Source organism: Pan troglodytes, chromosome 7, assembly GCF_028858775.2.
Source record: "Pan troglodytes isolate AG18354 chromosome 7, NHGRI_mPanTro3-v2.0_pri, whole genome shotgun sequence".
In the NCBI taxonomy this organism is placed as follows: domain Eukaryota; kingdom Metazoa; phylum Chordata; class Mammalia; order Primates; family Hominidae; genus Pan; species Pan troglodytes.
The window spans coordinates 113,988,108-114,010,437 of record NC_072405.2 but is presented as its reverse complement, the minus strand read 5'-3'; the positions used below and the strand labels follow the sequence as shown (position 1 = coordinate 114,010,437).

General features: G+C 35.8%; 1 protein-coding gene and 1 pseudogene across 41 annotated transcripts in view; both read right to left on the bottom strand.

The window, feature by feature from the left end:
- The window catches only part of RIMS2 (regulating synaptic membrane exocytosis 2), a 729,498-nt gene that overhangs the window by 475,330 nt on the left and 231,838 nt on the right, over positions 1 to 22,330 (bottom strand). For all 41 annotated transcript variants that reach the window (XM_063816523.1, XM_063816526.1, XM_063816527.1 and 38 more), the window contains one exon: positions 10,108 to 10,418. In XM_063816523.1, coding sequence (XP_063672593.1) covers positions 10,108 to 10,418 — 311 coding nt within the window. The remainder of the gene's footprint in view (positions 1 to 10,107; positions 10,419 to 22,330) is intronic.
- Positions 7,532 to 8,458, bottom strand: LOC134810691 (small ribosomal subunit protein eS6-like; annotated as a pseudogene).

Below are 22,330 nucleotides of genomic sequence, written 5' to 3'. Positions count from 1 at the left end.
TTACACATTCATGAGTAAAAATGCATTTTCATTTTTAGCATCTTGCTGCTGAAATATTTATTGCAAATTTTTAAAATTACCAAATAATAAAATACAAAAATATTTATAAATTTACACTATACAATAAATGACAAAACCACTGGAGAAAAAAACATCCAGACTACCTTCTGTACATTCTATGACAGGACTGTTCAACCTCTATTTCCTACCCTAATTTATAATCTCCAACAAACTTATAGTCTCCCATCTCAAATGCCAAAGAATGGATCATGACTAAACTGACCAATACATCAAAAGGCAAATGGCATAGCAATGTCAAATACTTCTACCACCACCACCAAAGATCTTTCTATCACACTTCGTTTTAGTAGTGGTACCTTCATCCTGTCCTTAAACAAGAAATGTTAGCTGTCTTGTGTCTGAAAAGTTAGGGAAAAGATGGGTTATTGCTGATTATATTTCAGTTGAGAACCCTTCACCATACATGCATCCCACACAGGATGAAATCATGGCAGCAGCAGTATGTAAGTACAAAATGGAGACCTTCCAAACTCACCCCAGCTTATTTTAATGCAACTCTTAATAAAATACTTCATATAAATCCAGAACAAATGTCAATCTATGAAGAATGCTGGGACAGCATGTGTAAACTGGGACTGTCCTAGGCAAGCTGGCACATGTTGCAACTCTATTTATAGGTCACTTAAATGAAGGAAACTTGACAATGGTTCAAGTTTAATTCAGTTGAAAATAGAAATAGAGATTCTTTTTTTCACCTAAAAATTGAAATATTTAAGTTACATATTCCATGAGAACAAACTGACTTCTATGCAGTAAAACCAATTATTATACTATGTTAAACATCCTTTTTAAGAGAGATACTTTGTCTTTCAGAGCTCATATCATATTCTTGAAAACAGAAGTCTATTAAGCATTGGCCATATAAGAACAGATCATTATTTGTCTTCAAGTCTATTGATTAATCATCCTTTCAATAAAAGATAAAAATGCTACAGAAAAGACATCAGTCATGTTAAAGACATTTGTTATTTAATTATTACAGCTTTCTCTCATTCATCATATGCACCAAGCATTTATTGAATGTGCATAATTCACAGAAAGTGGCACCAAAGACATAGCCATCTTTGTTGCCTTTTTGTTTCACCTGTATTCTAAAAAGTATAAGAAGAAATATCTAGGAATAAAGGTTATGAGATCATTTGCTTCCAGGTTATTAGATTCTTTTTTCTCCTAAGAAAAACATTGGTGATTTATTTTTTCTAGTTCCTTAGCTCTATAGTTTAACCGCTTTCTTAACCATACTTTGATTTCCTTTTACAAATTATTTCCCTTTACATCATTTTATCTTATTTCTCTCACGGTTATGCTATTTTTTCTTACCACATAGCTCAGATGACCACTTTGAATAAGAGTCATGGCAATCATGGTCATGATTTCATGAAAGCAGACTACCTAGATAGTCCTTAAACCATATGTAATGCACACTTAGTAAATTCTAAATACCATTGATTTGGTGTTAGGTACACTATCAGCATTCTATAAATATAAGCATCTCTGAATTTACTGAAAAAAAACCATTACTGAAACACTGATTATAAAGAAAATTGCATTAATTTAGACTCAATTTCACAATAAGTCTTAAACATTTACTACTAATAAAATTTCAATGAAACCAGTGATTTTGAAATGCAGCAATTATGCACATAATTCTCCTTTAATTTTTTACTAAATATAATTTACATGCAGTTAAAAGTATACAGATCTTAAACGTTACCGCTATAGTAGCCACTGACAAATACATCACCCAGTAATCCATACCCCTATGAAGATACAGAAGGTTTTCATCACCCCAGAAAGTTCCCTCAAGGAAAACATTGTTATGATTTCTTTTCTATAGATTTGTTTTATCTCTTCTTGACCTTCATATAAATAGAAGCATATCATATGTACTCTTTTGTGTCTAGCTTCTTCCATTCATCACAATGATTTTGAGATTCATCCATGTTTCTGTGGATAAAAATTGAATTATATCTTATGTACTCTTTTGTGCCAAGCTTCTTCCATTCATCACAATGATTTTGAGATTTATCCATGTTTCTGTGCATGTAAATAGTTCCCTCACTTCATTGATAAGTAATACACTTATTTGAATATACTTGAATATACCAGTTTGTTTATCCATTGTCCTGTTGATGGACATATGGGAAGTTTCCATTTTGGAAATTCTATGAATGAGACTGCTATAAACATTATCATACAAGTATTTTGTAGATATATTATTTCATCTCTCTTAAGTAAATACCTAGGAGTAGAACTGCTGTGTCATTGGGAAAGTACATATTTAATTTTATAAGAAACTGTCAAACACTTTTCTAATGTTTAGACCAGTTTATTATTTATTTATTGAGACAGAGTCTCAGTATAAGAAACTGTCAAACACTTTTCTAATGTTTAGATCATTTTAATATTTACTTATTTATTTATTGAGACAGCGTCTCACTCAGTCACCCAGGCTGGAGTGCAGTGGTGCAATCTCAGCTCACTGCAACATCTGCCTCCCGGGTTCAAGCAATTCTTGTGCCTCAGCCTCCTGAGTAGCTGGGATTACAGGCATGTGCCACTGCGTCCAGCTAATTTTTGTATTTTTAGTAGAGACGGGGTTTCACCATATTGGCCAAGCTAGTCTCAAACTCTTCACCTCAAGTGATCTGCCTGCCTTGGCCTCCCATGTTTATACAATTTTAAATGTTTTATACTTTCACTAGCAAGATATTAGCGGTCAAATTCCTCTGAATTCTCACAAAAGGTAAGTGTTGTCAGGATTTTTGTTGTTTTAAATCGTAGGATTTCTAGTGGGTATATCAAAGTATTTCCTTATAGATTTGTTTTGTTTTTTTAGATGGAGTTTTGCTCTTGTCGCCCAGGCTGGAGTGCAATGGCGCCATCTCAGCTCACCGCAACCTCCACCTCCTGGGTTCAAGTGATTCTCCTGTCTCAGCCTTCCTGAGTAGCTGGGATTACAGGTATACACTACCATGCCCAGCTAATTTTGTATTTTTAGTAGAGATGGGGTTTCTCCATGTTGGTCAGGCTGGTCTCGAACTCCTGACCTCAGATGATCTGCCTGCCTCTGCCTTCCAAAGTGCTGGGATTACAGGCGTGAGCCACCGTGCCCAGCACTTGATAGTCTTGATTTGCATTTCTCAAATAACTAAACACATAGGACACTTCTTGTACTTACTAGCAATTCATATTTTTTTATAAACAGCTTATTCCAATTTCTTATACTTTAGGCTTATTTTAAGTTAATGAATTTTAAGAGTGCTTTATATATCTTTTTAAGCAATATGCATTTTAAGCAATAAGCAAATATTTTCTCTTGAAATTTCTTGAAATACAACATGGTTATACAGTTTCTTAATGGTGTCTCAATGAATAAAGTTTTTATTTTGATGAAGTCTAATTTGTTGTGGATTTTTTTTTCATTTCATAGAATTAGTGCTTTCTGTGTCTTGTCTAAGAAATTATTGATTACCCTAAAATTTGGAAGAAGTTATCCTCTAGTTCCTCCTACAAGCTTTACAGTTTTAGCCTAAACCAAGATCAAATAATATTCTCCAATATTTTCTTCCAGAAGTTTTATAATTTTAGCTTTTACATTTATCTCTATGATCCACTTTCAGTTAATTTTATACAGTAAAAAAAGTATGCTTCAAATTTTTTTGCATATGGATATTCAGTTATTCCAGCACCATTTGTTGAAAACACTATCCTTTCTCTACTGAATTGCCTTTGCCTCTCTGTCAAAAATTACTTGTCTATACATGAATGGCTTTATATATAGACTCTCCATTCTGTTTCACTGATCTATTTGTCTTTATGCCAATGCCACAATGTTTTGATTACTGTAGACTTATAATGTGTTCAAATCAGGTAGTGTTATGCCTCTAACTTCGTTCTTCCTAAAAGCTGTTTTGGTTATTTCAAACATTTCTATTTTAATTTTAGAATCTATCTGTATATATAAATCAAATTGGGGAGAAAGACATCTTAACAACATTGAGTTGTATGATCCGTGTACACAGTTTATCTTTCTATTTATTCAGACTTTCTTTTATTTCTTTCATCAGTGCTTCAGTGTTTTCAACATACGGACCTTGTACATATTTTGTTAGATTTATATCTAAGTACTTCATTTTTTGGTGCTAGTATAAATGTATTTTGTATTTTTAATGGTCTTAAAGTTTTTTTAAATTTCCATTTATAAGTTTTTCCTTGCTACTATTTAGAAAGATAAATGGTTATCAGACATTGACTATATTCTACAGCCTTACTCTAGTAACAATTTTATAGATCCCATTAATGTTCTATATAAATAATCATGTTCTCTGTGAATAAAGTGTGAGTTCTTTCTTTTCAATCTAGATGCCTTTTATTTTATTGTGCCTATTGCATAATAGTAAATCCAGGCACTATTATTCCATTTGTACTAGAAGCAGAAGTATTAAGCACATATTTTGAATATTATTTTTATTTTTAAATAATCAATGTCACAGAGATATTTGGAAAGTCATAAGTACTAGATAATAAGGAAATGGTGATTACCAAACTGCTAAATATTCATCATATTGAACCTACCTTAAAACTTTACAGTTTCGATCCAAGATAATTGTTTTATATTTTTATTACCCTTGGTATTTTCATTAAGCGTCATCATCTAAGCAGAAAAATGTAGAAACAAATACTACACTGAAATTCAATAAATATCTGTTGAATGAATGAATTATAACAATGAATTATAATATGAATGAAGATAATCCTGCATTAATTTGTCATACAACTACCAGTTATGGGAGGAAAACAATAGTGAAAGAGAATGCCTTCAAGTTTATCTCATGGCCAAGGAGCTTAAAATACAACACAATAAAGAATTTTAGAACTGGAAGTCTTCTCAGGATTTAGACTGTCTTTTCCCATTCCAGAGATGAGAAAACAGGACATACAGAGAAAAAAATAAACATCTAGAAATGATGACACTATGGGGAAAAGGTGAGAACAGGGCCTAGGTCTTCTGACTTCTAGTTCTTTCTCATCTACCATACAAACTATCCATATTTCTTACTTTTTAACTTCTCTAAATGTTGTAGAAACTGCTACAAATTAAATAGTAAAATTTTGCAAATAAACTTTCCTACATTTCACTAATTTGCAACTATGAAAATTATGAAGCATCCAACTTAAATAATTTCAAATGTAAGAAATATCAATTAAATGCTTTTAAACAGTTTTACTTTAGTTTTCACTAATTTTATTTTCTTAACCAGAAAAAAATCCAGTTTTACAATGTATTTCACAAGTTATTTTGAAATAAAAACATACTTGAAACTCAAAAATATTTTGCATCTAAGTTGATAAAGAATTGCAATTTTATGACTATATGTTAAGTAAGTATTCACCTACTCAATGCTAAGGTTTAGAACCAACTTGATATTCATTCATTCAATAAATACTAATGGCCTATCTGTAAAACACTGTACCAAAACCTGTGAGAGAAATAACAAGTCATTTAAAAAGGTCAAAACTACTACATCATGTTATAGATTAAAGCTCCTTAAAATAGTAACATACTTTTCTGTTTCAAATATAGTTATAAGTCCATAGAGATTTAAATTAAGTTGAACTGAAGCTTCTCTTTCTGAAGCCACTGGTTTCTGAATGGTATTGAAAAAACAAATTACTAATGCTTCAAACTGAAATTATATTTCTAGCATTACCTCCATTTCCCTGTCCAATTCAAATACTGCAATAAAACCCATTCTGATAAGAAAGAAGAAAGAGAGACAGAAAGAGAAGGATAGAAGCTGGCAGGCAGGGTGGGAGACGAAGGAACAACAAAAAAAATAAGTTTAATTAAAAAATTTAAATGGTGACAAAAGAAAATGGGCAAAGGGAGAAATTTCTACAACACTAAGAGAACTGCTCTCTAGGGCAGGGATTGGCAAACTTTTTCTGAAAAGATCAGAGAGCAAATATTTGCAGGGTTTTTTTTTGAGACAGAGTTTTGCTCTTGTTGCCCAGGCTGGAATGCAATGGCACGATCTTGGCTCACTGCAACCTCCAGCTTCCAGGTTCAAGCGATTCTGCTACCTCAGCCTCCCAAGTAGCTGGGATTATAGGCATGCACCATCACACCCAGCTAATTTTTGTATTTTTAGTAAAGACGGGGTTTCACCATGTTGGCCATGCTGGTCTCGAACTCCTGACCTCAGGTGATCCGCCCTCCTCGGCCTCCCAAAGTGCTGGGATTACAGGCATAAGCCATTGCACCCGGACTATATTTGCAGTTTTGAGACCCATATGGTCTTTCACAACAACTCAACTACGGAATTGTAGCTGACAGCAGCCATAGACAATAAATAAATGAACAGGAGTGGCTGTGTTCCAAAAGAACTTTGTTTACAAAAACCAAGTGGCAAGTCAAATTTGGCCCAGGTTCATAGTTTGCTGTCCCCTTGCTGTAAGGGAAAAAATTCAAAGGACTCAATACTGGCTACAGATAAATGTCTAATTAACTACTGTATAATCTGCATTTTAAAATAAAAGAAATACTCTTTAAAGTGTTTCCCAAATAAAAGTGTATGTAAATTACAATGAGTTCCATTTTCTTGGCATAACTACCAAATCTGATATTAAACTCTAACTTCTTTCCTGACTAAAAGTAATTTTTGTGAACAAAAGGAGCTATTGGTTGGGCATTTGTAAGGTTTGGAAAGAAGATATACAGTATGCTTTTAGTCATTAAGCACGAATTTATTAGTAATAGTAGCCAAAGCACCAGGCAAAAGAGAAAAGAATAAAAGGAACTACAACCTGTTGGCTCCCCACAATAGGTCAATTTCAATTGTTTATTCAGGCCAGTACTTGTGAGTGAAAGAGGCATTAAAGAATATAAGATTTTTATTTGTTCTCATTACCACCTTCTTCAAAGATTACAGATAGGCAACCGGGCACGGTGGCTCACGCCTGTAATCCCAACACTTTGGGAGGCCGAGGTGGGTGGATCATCTCAGGTCAGGAATATGAGACCGGCCTGGCCAACATGGTGAGACCCTGTCTCTACTAAAAATACAAAAAAATTAGCCAGGCATGGTGGTGGGTGCCTGTAATCCCATCTACTTGGGAGGCTGAGGCAGGAGAATCACTTGAACTCGGGAGGCGGAGGTTGCAGTGAGCTGAGATCATGGCACTGCACTCCAGTCTGAGCAAAAAGAGACTTCTGTCTCAAAACAAAAACAAACAAACAAAAAACAAAGATTACAGATAGGCTTTACCTTGTCTATGATGAATTAATTACTCATAAATTTATTGAATTTATTTTTAACACGCATAACTTCCTGATGAAATGCATTCCAAAACTTAATATTCTATTATGTGACCTAGTGCTTTAGTATTTCATTTTATTCTTACTAACCCTGCCTCTCTAAGCTCCACAAAAAGCTATCTCATGTGGTTAATTTTTAAACAAATGGAGTCTATATTCCTATTATCCTTTTTTTTTTTAGTCTGATCTTATCGATTTGTTATTCAAAAAACCTTATTTCTGACTGGATTCAGACTTAGAAGTAGAAGCTTGCAGACAGGAAAGCCTGCATTTCTTAGCAATTTGTTCCTGACGCTTCTGTTTAGCCTCCTTCATTCTCTTGGCCAAAAGTTAAGCATATTCTGCAGCCTCTTCCTAATTTTTCTTAGTATGCTGCTTCTCCAGAGCAATATGGCGCCATTTGTGCTGCAGGACACATGGAGTAATAAGACGCTGAATTTTGGGTGCTTTGGTCCTAGGTTTCTTACCTTCTTTGTTTAAAGGCTTTCTTACAACATACTGGTGGACATCATCTTCTTTAGAGAGATTGAAAAGTTTGTGGATTCTGCTAGCTCTTTTGGGCCCCAGGTGATGAGGCACCGTAGTATCAGTCAATCCTGGAATATTTTTATCTCCTTTTTTTACAATAACCAAGTTAGAGCGCTCCGATTGGCATCCACAATGCAACCACGAACTGATTTTCTCTTTCTTTCTCCAGTTCTCCTTGGTCTGTAACAGGAATGCCCCTTACTCATTAGCAGGCGGACACGGCCATGAATCAAGACACCCCGCTTCATGGGGAACCATTGTTTGTCATTCCCACCACTGATTAGGACCACATAACCCTTCCATTCTTCAACCGGAGCATCAGCAGCAACTTCTGTGGCCATATGCTTCTCATAAAAAGTGCAGAGTTTGCGTTTATCATCCACTTCAATGAGTTTCTGGCAGCCAGTGGCTGGGAAGGAGATATCCAGCTTCATCTTGAAGCAGGTGAATGCCTCCAAGGCACCACGAAAAAGAGCCCATTATTCATTTTACTTAGTCATTCATTCACTCATTTTTTAAAAATTCTATCTCCACTGGTTATCTATTTTTTTCATATACCTTGACCATTATAACTGCCATTTGGGGAACTTTCTTGATCTCTGAAGTCACTGTGTAGCAGATACTACCAGCAACCCAACCACATTGCCTCATCATTCACCATTCCCTACATAGCAAAATCTGCTGACTATAAGTGTTTGTTACACTCTGCCTGAGTGCTTTCTCTAGCCAGTGAGTTTCAGAGAGTTAACAATTCCCAGGATCAGCCCTGGACCAACAATAAAGGAGAGTTGATAAATTAAATACTCCAACTTCCTTGTCCTCTATATAGGATAACTCTGAGGTCTTTCTACCCAGTCTCCCAGAGGAAGTCCCCACAAGATTAAGATGATTGTTTTCCCCAAAGATAGGATTACATGTACTGTTCCCTTTTACTACTTTGCAAAAGAACTGGTGCAGTCATTGTTTTCTTTTTCTCTCAAGATCCAGCAATGTATTGGAGTGGTGACTTTAGGCACCATCTAAAATGACTCCCAGTGGTCTTACTTGTTAGAACTGATACCCAAGAACCTACCATACTATATGTACAATTTAGATTTGTTTCTGCAGGAATGCATGACTTTGTACTTATTCAACACAGAAATGTATCTGCTACTTCTGGGCAACAGAAATAGTATAAACCAGATTTAAATTTATCTTTATTCAAACAGAAAAATAAGGTATAGAAAAATAGGCCGGGCACGGTGGCTCACACCTGTAATCCCAGCACTTTGGGAGGCCGAGGTGGACAGATCACGGGTCATGAGATTGAGACCATACTAGCCAACGTGGTGAAACCCCGCCTCTACTAAAGTACTAAAAATTAGCCAAGCATGGTGGTGCACACTTGTAGTCCCAGCTACTCGGGAGGCTGAGGCAGGGGAATTGCTTGAACCTGGGAAGCAGGGATTGCAGTCAGCCGAGATCGTGCCACTGCACTCCAGCCTGATGACAGAGCGAGACTCCATCTCAAAAAAAAAAAAAGAAAGAAAAAGAATCTTCCCATCAAAATCCTTTATTCTCCTTCCAAAGGTAGGAAATATAAGAGCCCTATGTACTATTTTAAGTATCACACTTTGAACACAAAGAAGCCCATAGAACTGAGCCAAAATAGTTACAACAGAGTTAGCACATGGATATATCAAACTCATGAAATCCTTCACTATAAACCTGATGTCGGATCTGCATATACTTGCTTGAAAACCCACATCATCCTTCAGCCCAAGATAGAACCTTTGGAGATATTGTTAACCTTCCCTATTACCTTAACTCCCACTTCCAACTAGTCCCATCAATCCAACCTCTATAAAGAGTCTTATAGCCATCTCTTCTTCATTCCCATTAGTCCAATGCCAGTCTGTCTTTCCTTTGACAAAAACTTCTAAGTTCCCTGTTTTATTTCACTTCTTTATGCTGGGAAATCTATCTGATAACCTAACACTCCCACATCAAATCTAAGATAGTTCAAACCTATGATAGGTCAAGTCCTGAACATCACATATAGTATTTATGTAAAACATATGAATGTTTACATTACTTAGACAACTCACCATTGCCTAAACATTTCATGTATTGTTATCTCTGTTTGGAATGAAGACTAAAAGTAATACATTTGCCTAAAGATTAAACAAAATGTTTACCTGTCTGAAGCTATGTCACTGGCAATGTGATGCTTCACGCCTGACCCATTTTTAATAGAATCCTGTCTTGTGAGCCCATGAGATCGACTTTTCTCCACTGCAGGTACAGATAAGTCACCTGAGGGTCCTTGGAACTGGGTCTGCTCATGTAGTTTTGGTTTCTTCTCCTGAGGTGCCTCCTCATTTCTGAGCCCTCGAAGAACCTTTTGATCAGGTTGCTGTGGTGTATTAGATCCACTATTATAAAACCATGCTCCTGATTTAGTGAGGATTTCTTGTTGTTTTCGGCACAAATTACATACCCACATAACCTGCACATGAAGACATAGGGGGAAAAAATTAGTGTTCCCAAAAGTTAAAAACAAATAAAAAGAGACAAAAATTCAAGCAAACAAAAAATTACGTGGTTATCCTTCTGAAGTTAAAACATAATCCTAATTAACTGCTACTGTAAATTAAATAATATATACTTTCTTTTAATTTTTCTGAATAATTCTAATGAAATAGTCAATATTTATTGACCACAGAGATAGCAAACTAGAGTCCTAAATTGCTGATTGTTCATTTGTATTATTTAATTAGTTTTATTTAAATTAGAGGCATTGTGTAATACACAGAAAATAGATTTTGAAACTAGACAGTTGGGTTTAAATACCAACTCCAAAATTAGAAACTTTGCAACTTTCAACAAGGAACTGAAACTTCATATCTATAAAACTTAGTTTCCTTAATGATAAAATAGGGAAATAAAGATGATAATTTCCCTGTATTTTGAGGCTGAATATTAGAAATAATTTATTTAAAATATCTAGAATATTACTTGTTATACGGAAAATTAGCTGTTAGTATTAGGTTAACATTCTATCAGCAATTATATTCTTAAGGGGGCTTTTATTTTTTTCAAGTAGCACCTAATGGCTAAAATAAAGCTACAAGCTTTGTTGATCCTCTATAAAAAACCAATTAATTGCTAATAATTTATACTAATGCATCTGATGTTTTTACTGTGGCAAAAGACACAACATAAAATTTGCCATTTTAACCATTTTTAATTGTACACCTCAGTAGCAGTAAGTATATCCACATTGTGAAACAGATCTTTAAAATTTTTCCTGCAAGATTGAAACTCTACACCCACTAAACAGCAACAGCCCTTTTCCTCTCCTCCAACCCCGGCACAACTACTCTATACTCAATTTTTCTACAGATATATTTTTCTGATTCCAGAAATCTAAACATATTGTAATTAATATCTCTGTGGCCAGAAAGCCCTTCACCCTTTTCTGAAAAATCCTTTTCAATTAATCATTTAAAAAGCCATATTATCATAAAATAACCGTTCATAATTCAAGTGTGTGAGTGCTAATGTTTTGTTTATGTCAAATACTTACTCTTACACAGCTCTCCACGTTGCTAAACATTTTCTCACATAAAATAAATTACAACAGTATAGATAATCACAGTAAAAGTTTCAACATGGCATTTTCAACTGACACAAAAATGTTTTTGTAAAATACCATGTAGATTTTTTACCTTATTGTCCATTATTCCATTTCATAGTTTGTACAGATCTTATCACACAACATTGTACTTGCTCATTTTTATTATTTTGTTCTTTCATTGAATTGTATATACATTTCTTTTCTCCCCAATTAAATCTGAAGTTTATTGAAGGCAGGAACTACATCTTCTACTAGCATAATAAAACCTTATAAATTATAGAATAGTAAGATATAATAAATGTTTGCTAAGTCTAGGTTGTTTAAAATTCTTCTGGGGGAAATACGGTAATAATATATTTGATATTATTAAGCCAAGATGTATGTTCATTAATTTCCTAAAGAATTAGTCATAAATAATATCAATATATGTATGTATTTTATTTTTATAAGTATTTTGATGTGAAAACACCATTATCTCACTGAAATTAAAAAGAATATGCCTCAGTTCAAATTTCTTTTGCTATAATTAGTTTTAATAGACATGAAATATATCTAACCCATCAACAGTCTCAAAAAATGAAATTTGAGCCAGCATCTCAGCCTTTTGATGCCATCTTGTGACAAACGCAGGTACTACAGATCTCTTTTAAAAAGTCACGCAAAACAGAACCACAAAATAATGTAAAAATAAATGAAGTTTGAATTTCAACTTCTCTGTTTTAAACAAGTTGTTATTTATGCTTCAGTGATAATCTATTCTAGATGATTATAAGATATAAATTTATCTGAATTAGGTCACACTCAGAGTACTGAAGAAGAGCATCCCTTTGTGCCTGGTAATTAACAACAGAAACGAGAGCTTGTGAGACAGACAATTATCCAATCACTATCATCTGCAGAAACAGCATTTGCTGCTTTGTAACAGTTGAAAAATAAAATTTTTCACAAGGTAAGCAGGTTACTTAATGTATTTCAGAGCAGAGCTTCTCAAAGAATATCCCTGGGAGAATAGCATCAGTATCACCAGAAGTGCCGATTACCAGGTCCCACCCCAGATTTACTGAATAGGAAACTCTGGGGCAGTGCCCAGCAATATTTTTTCCCCAAACCCTCCAGGTAATTCTGATGTTTGCTAACATTTGAGAACCACCGGTCTATGGCAGAGATTCCTAGTTCAATATGTTAAATAGGTTACAAGTATGCTCCTCAGACTGGCTAAGACCAAAGGAGTTCATACACAGCCTTGTCAGTTTACCTTAATGTGAACTGCTGACTGTACAAGTAGTATTGTTTCTGTGGAGCCCAAAATGAGAAAAAGAATTGGAAACACTATCAGCTTAATTTTCCTCATCTGTTAATATCTAGTGAATATTAATATAAGACAGATGAGCATAAGGTATGAAGGATGATGTCTGATTCCTATTAAAGACTCTCCATGTGTTAATATCCTTCTCACATTGCCTGGGCTATGCACACTGCTTGTTCCTTTTCTGACTAGATCATTTGTTCCTTCCTAAATCACTAGCTCCTATATCCTTCCTTTCCTCCCTTCTTCCCTCCCTTATTCTATATCCCTCCTTCCCTTATCCTATATTCCTCGCTTTCTCCCTTCCTTATTTCCTTCCTCCCTCCCTTCCTTTCTTCCTTCTTCTTTTTTTTTTTTTTCCTTGAAACAGGGTCTTACCTTGTCACCTAGGCTGGAGTTCAGTGGCACAATGTCAGTTCACTGTAGCCTCAACCTCCCAAGTTAAAATGATTCTCCTGCCTCAGTCCCTCAAGTAGCTGGGATCATGGGCATGTGCCACCACGCCAGCTAATTTTTGTATTTTTGTAGAGATGGGGTTTCACTATGTTGCCCAGGCTGGTCTTGAATGCCTGAGTTCAAGCAATCTGCCCACTTCAGCCTTCCAAAGTGCTAGGGTTACAGATGTGAGCCACCATGCCTCCTAGTATTTTCCTATTCATATATTGACACCCTGGTTACCTTTCTTTTCTTCTTCTACCATCTCCTCCTACTCTTGGATTAATAGTTTATTAATCCTTTAAGCTCAGGAATTCCGGATCTACCCACATCAAGTACTGCCATGTGCTGCATAACAATAGTTCAGTCAACAAAAGACCATATATAGAAGGGTGGTTCCCTAATATTATAATACCGTATTTTTACCATGCCTTTTCTATATTTAAATATGTTCAGATACATAAACACTTTTAATTATGTTACTACTGCCTACAATATTTAATACAGTAACATGTTGTACAGGTTTGTAGCCTAGGAGCAATAGACTATATCATCTAGCCTAGGTGTGTAGAAGGCTATATCATCTAGATTTGTTTAAGTACACTCCATGATGTTAGCATGACAAAATTGCCTAATGATGCACTTCTCGGACTGTATCTCCATCATTAGCAACACAATTGTAGTACAGAAAAACTGATACTTTCACTTGTAGCCCTTTACACAGATAGCAGCTTAGCTTATAAATTGGCGACGGTATTGAATTACCTCTCACACACACCAATACCTCTCACAAATATATATATGTTGTGAAATGATTTTTCATTAATTGACTATGAAATGATTAATAGCTATTAGAGATAAATTCTGTGTCCACGGAACAAAATTTATCTAATTTGGCAATAAAGTCACAGGCCTTTTGCTAATAGAACCCTTTAACCAATTAAGTTAACCACATAAGGAATGCCATCTAAAATATGTTAGAAATATATATGCCTATAAATCTCCCTGGTTAGAGACTATTAACTGATTCTCATAATTACCAAAAACATCTAGAACCTGAGAATACAAAACATACAGGGTCCAAAATTATAAATTATTATTACCTTCAGTCCTAAATATGTCAAAATTTTAAAAATAATATAGAAATATTAAGAGATGGAATAATCTCTAATGACCCAAATTTGTCACTTACTTCCATATGTTTTATTCCATAAACATTCTTAGGAATGTTAGGAAAGGAAGGGAAAAAAACTAAGGAAAATACAAATATCTTTTTTAAACCACAAAAATAATAACCATAACAGCTGCAGTGAATACTAAAAGAAAGCAAAAAAAAAAAAAAAAAAAAACCTTACATTAGGTATATACAATAATTGAGAGCAATCTAAAGGTCTGCAAAATACTATGATTTTCTTCTAAACAGGGACAAAAAAATAGAGTAATTCAAAAAAGGGAGGGATTATAGTTTAAAGACTTACACTAACGAGACCATAGGCCAAGCTCCTATGATCCAGCTAACTGCACAGAAAAACGAATTCACTAGACTCTACCTCTAACCATTGCCAACCTGTTTACAAATATGTGTGCATTTGTCAGAGAAGAAATAAGGTAAAAGAGTATAAATTGATCAAGTAACCATTACATAAATAGAAAATTGTGAAAGATTCTGGCTAGCTATTCAACAACTTATTTCCTTTCCTCTTAGAAAACTACATTTTCCATGTTATCTTGGGCAGCTATGACCATACAATTATATTCTACCAATGGATTATAAGTGGAATGGGTGTGCCACTTTCATAAACTTTTAAAAATTCTCATGTGCTATCTTCATGCTGTTCAGCCAAGACCTTGGAGATAAGGAAGCCACAGGAAAAAAAGGTGCCTGGGAACCTGAATAATCACTAGGAGGAGAGCACTCAGCTGATCAGCTTACCAGTGTGGACTTCACATAGGTGAAAACTAAACTTCTACTAAGTTGAGCTTTAAAGATTTTTTGAGTTTACCTTCTATAATTGATTGCATTACCTTGACTAATTCACAGTCTTTTTAAAGTACATGCTTATTCAATGTGTATTACTAGCACAGTCTTGTATGTGAAGAACAATACATTACCAGGGCATGAATATGAAAGAGCTTCGGTGTTGTTCACTAACTCATGAAAACAAATTGTGTGCTTTCTCCCTAACTCCACATTCCATGAAGTAATGTGGGTTAGCTTGAAATCAGCTGTGGTGGATGTATTTAGACTAAATAAATTGGAAAATGCCAAAAGTCAGAGATTTTTCTAAAAGAGAGCTGGTTGTTAGCACGTATGAACACACCAGTGACTATAATATATTCACTACATTCTACTAAAAGAATAATATTACATTTAGTTTAGTAGATAAACTTAGATGAAGCTATAATTTGCCATAAAAATTAATTGAAATCATAGAATTCCAATTTATTTATAGATGGGCAAGTAACTATTAACACCAATTCATTATTTATTTACTTATACAATATTTACTAAATGGCTACTATATGCCAAATGCTATGCTAACAGCTGGTGAATAAAGCTCAACAAATATACATTTTGCTACAGAGTATAAAGTGTAGTAGGGAGACAATAAGCAAACAAATAATTGCACAAATATTGTTATAATTATGGTAAATGTTACAAAAGGAATGCAGTCCCACCATAGATCTTTCCCTCTGGCCCACATTGTGTTTGGAAAAAAAACAAGAATGCAGAGATCTGCAAGAGGTCTGGAAATCCAGAGGCTCAACCAGAGCATTACCCTAAAGCATTCCCATGATCAGATCCATGGTGTCTGTGTCTCTAAAAAGGCAGAATTCAAGGGTAGCTTGTGCTACTAAACTACAAGCCCTCACCCAGCACTGCCATGGTGGATTTTGAAAGTAGACACATTGGCTCATATCCCAGAAGGTTAACATTTTCTAATAGGATTCCTTAGGCAATTAAGAGATACTGTCATCTGTAAATACTAAGATTCTGGATTACAAAACAAAAATCAGAAATTTTCTTCATCTGATGCCCCTGATACAAGCAGCAAGACTTCCAGATTTACCATGAATTGTAATCACAGCATTTCTAGCAATAGTCACACTTACAGGCTGAAGCAGGAATGTCTGATGGGTCTTCATTAAATCTCTTGGGAGGCAACAGCACATCCTCCTGAGAGCTTTAACCTTAAGCATTTCCCAGTCTTAGCTGTTACAAACCCTTCTATGTTGGCTATCGCTGTGGCTTTGAAAAATTTACTCACAAAGAAAGGTAGCTTATTTATTTCTCTATTTTTGATCTGATTTTTGTCAACAGCACACTTGCCAGATTCTTCTTTAAAGCTACTCAGTAAATTGTAGTCCAATAAATAATAGCTCCTTTGGACAAGTTCTCTATTTCTGATATTTCTGCTCCTTTTTTGGCTGTTCTCCAAGAAAGTATTCAGGTGTTCTGTGAGGCTTATGCTGCTACACAACCTGCAGCTCATCCAATCGATAGTCTGATTCTTCTCAACTTAGACAGACTTGCACTTCTCAATAAACCTGATCTCACTTCGGTTCCCACCAGCACTGCCAAACACTTAGTCCCCGAATGATCCTCTATTCCACTATGGCAAAAGCTGTCTATTCTGCAGCTTCTTCTGCAAAGTCATCTCATCCCTCACTATAGATAGGTGTCATGTCTGGGACATGTAGTTATGCTCATGCCACACTAGAACAAAGGACAGTTCTGGAAGTCAAGTCTGGCCTTTTCTTGGCCTTTCTTTTCTTTTTTTTTTTTTTTTTTGAGACGGAGTCTCGCTCTGTCACCCAGGCTGGAGTGCAGTGGCACAATCTCTGCTCACTGCAAGCTCCGCCTCCCAGGTTCACGCCATTCTCCTGCCTCAGCCTCCCGAGTAGCTGGGACTACAGGCGCCCACCGCCACGCCCGGCTAATTTTTTGTATTTTTAGTAGAGACAGGGTTTCACCGTGTTAGCCAGGATGGTCTCGATCTCCTGACCTCGTGATCTGCCTGCCTCGGCCTCCCAAAGTGCTGGGATTACAGGCGTGAGCCACCGCACCTGTCCTTCTTGGCCTTTCTTAATCATGATCCACTGCCAAGTTCATTCTGAAGTATCTATGCCCCTGATGGATGCTAGGGCATCCCGAAGGGTGATTCCCTTCCATGGATCTCAAATAATAATAAGAGTAAAAGATGCCCTTCAATTTAACAAAAATGCATCCTCGTCCTGAGTCAAAGCCTGGAAAGAAGAGACTGGAACATACCTCTAATCATCTACTGGCCTCACCTGTCTTCTTTCTCCTCCCCTACAATGTAGAAGAATAGAAGAAACAAGCTTTTCCTTGACTGTTCTTTTCTGTATACCTAACACTTTCCCCAAATACCCTCAGCTTGAAGTAATGAGCTTCAGTCTTCCCATTTCATCGATTTCATCCATTAAGCAATCCATTGCCTTAATGGCAAAGGAGAAAAAAGATGCCGGCTTACTGATAAAAGAATCTAAGTAGGAAGGCAATTATAATATAATATATGTGTTTCATTGAGCTTTGAACATTGTCGGCTATGTTCAGAGATTAATATCTGCCTAAGAACAAAGTATGGACCAGATACACCTCGAGAAAGAGAAGTCCTGGTAGCTTCTGGTTTCTGGTAAAATGGCTGATTTCCCAGCTTTAGGCAGGAGTTGTGGGGCGGAAGGAGGAAGTCTGAAGAAGATGGAAAAGGAAGCCTGGGCTGATACTTAAAGAGTGTTAAAAGTGGCCAAGCATGGTGGTTCACCCCTGTAATCCCAGCACTTTGGGAGGCCGATGTGGGAGGATCATGAGGTCAAGAGATCAAGACCATCCTGGCCAACATGGTGAAACCCCATCTCTACTAAAATTACAAAAATTAGCTGGGCGTGGTGGCACTTGCCTATAGTCTCAGCTACTCAGGAGGCTGAGGCAGAAGAATTGCTTGAACCTGGGAGGGAGAGGTTGCAGTGAGCCGAGATCATGCCATTGCACTCCAGCCTGGCAACAGAGTGAGACTCTGTCTCCAAAAAAAAAAAAAAAAAAAGTTAAAAGTGCAAGTTTTGAATATAGCAATATCAACCGATAATAGCTCTCAAAAGAAACAGCACAACAGATCAAAGGTAGAAGGACGTGGAGTAAATATCAGAAACTAGAAAACAGATGGTTTAGCAAGTCATAAGGAACAAAGCATGGGACTGCTGAAAACAGAAACTGCTGCTAAGGTTGAACTTTAACACACTATTTAAAGCATGTTAGTATTAAGCTATTTCTTTTGAAAAGAAACAGATGGCAGTATCAGAATTATTGAGGGATTCATTCAGTATGTGGGTACGCTCCAAAGAAATAGCAAATGAAACTCAAACAAATTAGAGAACTGGGATGGATAAAATTAATAAGTATTAATTTCTGTAAACTTACAATAAATAACTGGTTAAATCAGAAAACTGAAACAATCAGATAATTAAGTAGAAATTTTAACAGCTTCATAATTAGTATGATGAGTACATGTTCCAAGTTTTGGCAATTTTAAATGCCAAATATTAATTAAAAGACAGGAAATGATAATAAAAACAAGACAAGCTGAAAATACAGTCATACATTATGCCATGAAGTTTGTATTACTAAAAATTTTAGATATCTACATTATTATTTATCAAAACAAAATACAAAATTGCAAAGAAATGCAATGTAACTTGCACGTAAAGCCTCAGATAAATTATAATTAAAATTATAGTGAGTTTTACCACTTTGCCTAAATTTAAACTTTTAACCCTCTCTATTACTTTTCCCAAACTCTATTTTTCTCTACTTATTTGTAATTTGTAAGTAAGTTGTTTTATGCCATGATATAAATCTAAACTTTTAACCTTTCTTCTGCTAAAAGAAGACATGTCTTTCAATAGAAAGACTGTTGTTTCTACACCCAGAATTTTAACGTATAAATGAATAAATAAAAGTAAAAAAGAAATGAAAGGAAATTAGCAGAGCTAAAGCCTCAGGTCTACTATGTCTCCAGCCAAACAGCAGGTATCAGTGAATAAGAGCACAGGTCTTATGGTTTAACAGAACTAGAAGTGCTGCATGTGAAATGACAAACTGAAATTCATGTTCACGTCTTCATTAATAAAAAAAAGCTGAAAAAATGCTGTGGAAATCTTCTCAACCTACAGCTTCCTAGAAGCTGTAGGCTTGGGCAAGTGGGACACACTTGTAACTTTGACACTGAACAAAGCCTCCACAGACTTGGTTTGTATATATGAATTTATAAGATCACTAATGTAAAATATCACTAATATATTAATTTGCAATATCACTCAACACCAAGATTGAGGCAAGACCACAGCTCATTAATGAATATCTGGTTCTGAACTGGAGATCCCAGAGACTGCATGAAGGCAATCATGAAATTATTAATAAGGAAGAAGTAAGTTCAGAGGAAAGAGGAAGGAAGAAAGAGAAGAAGAGAAAGACAGGAGGTCCTAGATAGCTATCTAAAGTCTATCTAAGTCTAGATAGCTATCTAAAACTTATTCAAAAATATTACAGAAGGGGGAAAAATGGAAACTTCCATGACTCAAATTACAAATTACCCCAAACTGGTGGCTTAAAACAACAAGAAATGTATTCCCTCACAGCTCTGGGACAAGAAGTCCAATTTCAATATCACCTGACCAAAATCAAGATGTCAACAGGGCCATGATCCTTCAGAAGGCTCTAGGGAAAACCAGTTCCTTGTCTCCTCTGGCAATCAGCTTCTGGTGAGTATCATCATTCCTTGGCTTGTGGCCACATCAATCCAATATTCAAAAACAGCATCCTCGAACTCTCTCTGTTAAATCTTCACATCGCCTTCTCTTCTGTGTTTGTGCACAGATACATACGCACTGATGATACAAGGGATTGCATTTAGGGCCAACCTGCATAATCTCCCTATCTCAAGATCTTTACTGTATCACACCTGCATGTTGTTTGAAGAAAGAGAAGAGTTGGGGGCCATATAAGATAACATTCATAGGTTTCAGGAATTAAGACATGGTTATCTTTAGAGGGGTCATTTTTCTGCCTACCATAGACAAAATTAAAGTAAAATTATAGCCCAATAGCACAAGTGGAAATGAATGCATACGTCTTAAAAATGTGAACCAAATCCTTAATTTTATACAGCAAATATATATGAGAAAGAAATGAAGAAAGACGAACCTACCATGACAAAGGGGAGATTACACCAAAGATGCAAGAATAGTTAAATTCATCAAATTAATCAAATTCATCAAATTAATTAATTAAAATAGAAATAAAATGGCATTATCAATACATACAGAAAAACCATTCAGCATTCATAAAATGCAAGATTCGTTTGTGTGAAAACAATATAAAATGCAGCAAACTAAAGATTATAAAAATTAGCAATGCTTTAACCTAATAAAGGATATCTACAAAACCTCTATATCCTATTTTATATTTAAGAATCAAAGGTAAGAGCATTCCTTTTAAAGTAAGAAATGAGCTAAGGATTCCCAGTATCACCACCTCTGTTCTACACTGTATTGGAGATGCTAGCCAAGTAAATCTCTCCTGAATATCTCTCTCTGTATCTCTCTCTCTCTCTCTCTCTCTCTCACACACACACACACACACACACAGACACACATACACATACGAGAAACGATGAAATAAAACTGTCCTTATTTGAACACTATTTGATTGGCAATGCCATTTGATTATGACAGAAAATCCAAAAATCTACAGCCAAAATATTGAGTAGTAAGGGAGCTCAGTAAGTTTCCTGGATCAAATCATGATTAAGCAAAATAAACAGCATTTCTATACACCACCTATAACCAATTACAAAACATTAAATAAAATTTTTAAAGATGTCTGTCATAAAGAAAAATAACAGGCTGGGCACAATGGCTATGCCTATAGTCCTAGCACTTTGGAAGGCTGAGTGGGCAGACTGCTTGCACTCAAGAGTTCGAGACCAGCCTGGGCAACATGGCAAAACCCCATCTCTACAAAAAATTAAACAATTAGCTGGACATAGTGGCATGGCCCACCGCACCATAGGTCTGAGACAGGAGGATCAGTTGAGCCCAGCAGGTCAAGGCTGCAGTGAGCCAAGATGTGCCACTGCACTCCAGCCTGGGTGACAAAGTGACACCTGTCTTAAGAAAAAAAAAAAAAAAAGAAAGAAAAGAAAATAATATGCAAGAGTCCTGCAAAAAAAAAACCAAAAACAACAACAACAACAAAAAACTCTCCCAAGGATCCATTCCAAGATGGCCGACTAGGAACGGCTCCGGTCTGCAGCTCCCAGTGGGATCAAGGCAGAAGATGGGTGATTTCTACATTTCCAACTGAGCCTCTGCTGGTGATACCCAGGCAAACAGGGTCTGGAGTGGACCTCCAGCAAACTCCAACAGATCTGCAGATGAGTGACCTGACTGCTAGTAGGAAAACTAACAAACAGAAAGGAGTACCATCAACATCAACAAAAAGGACATCCACACCAAAACCCCATCTGTAGGACACCAACATCAAAGATCAAATGTAGATAAAACCACAAAGATGGGGAGAAACCAGAGCAGAAAAGCTGAAAATTCTAAACACCAGAGCACCTCTTTGCCGCCAAGGGATTGCAGCCCCTCGCCAGCAATGGAACAAAGCTGGACAGAGAATGACTTTGATGAGTTGACAGAAGTAGGCTTCAGAAGGTCAGTAATAACAAACTCCTCCAAACTAAAGGAACATGTCCTAACCCAATGCAAGGAAGCTAAGAACCTTGAAAAAAGGTTAGATGAATTGCTAAATAGAATAATCAGTTTAGAGAAGAACATAAATGAACTGATAGAGCTGAAAAACACATCACGAGAACCTTGTGAAGCATACACAAGTATGATTAGCTGAATTGATCAAGTGGAAGAAAGGATATCAGAGATTGAAGATCAACTCAATGAAATAAAACAAGAAAACAAGATTAGAGAAAAAAAGTGAAAATGAACAAAGCCTGCAAGAAGT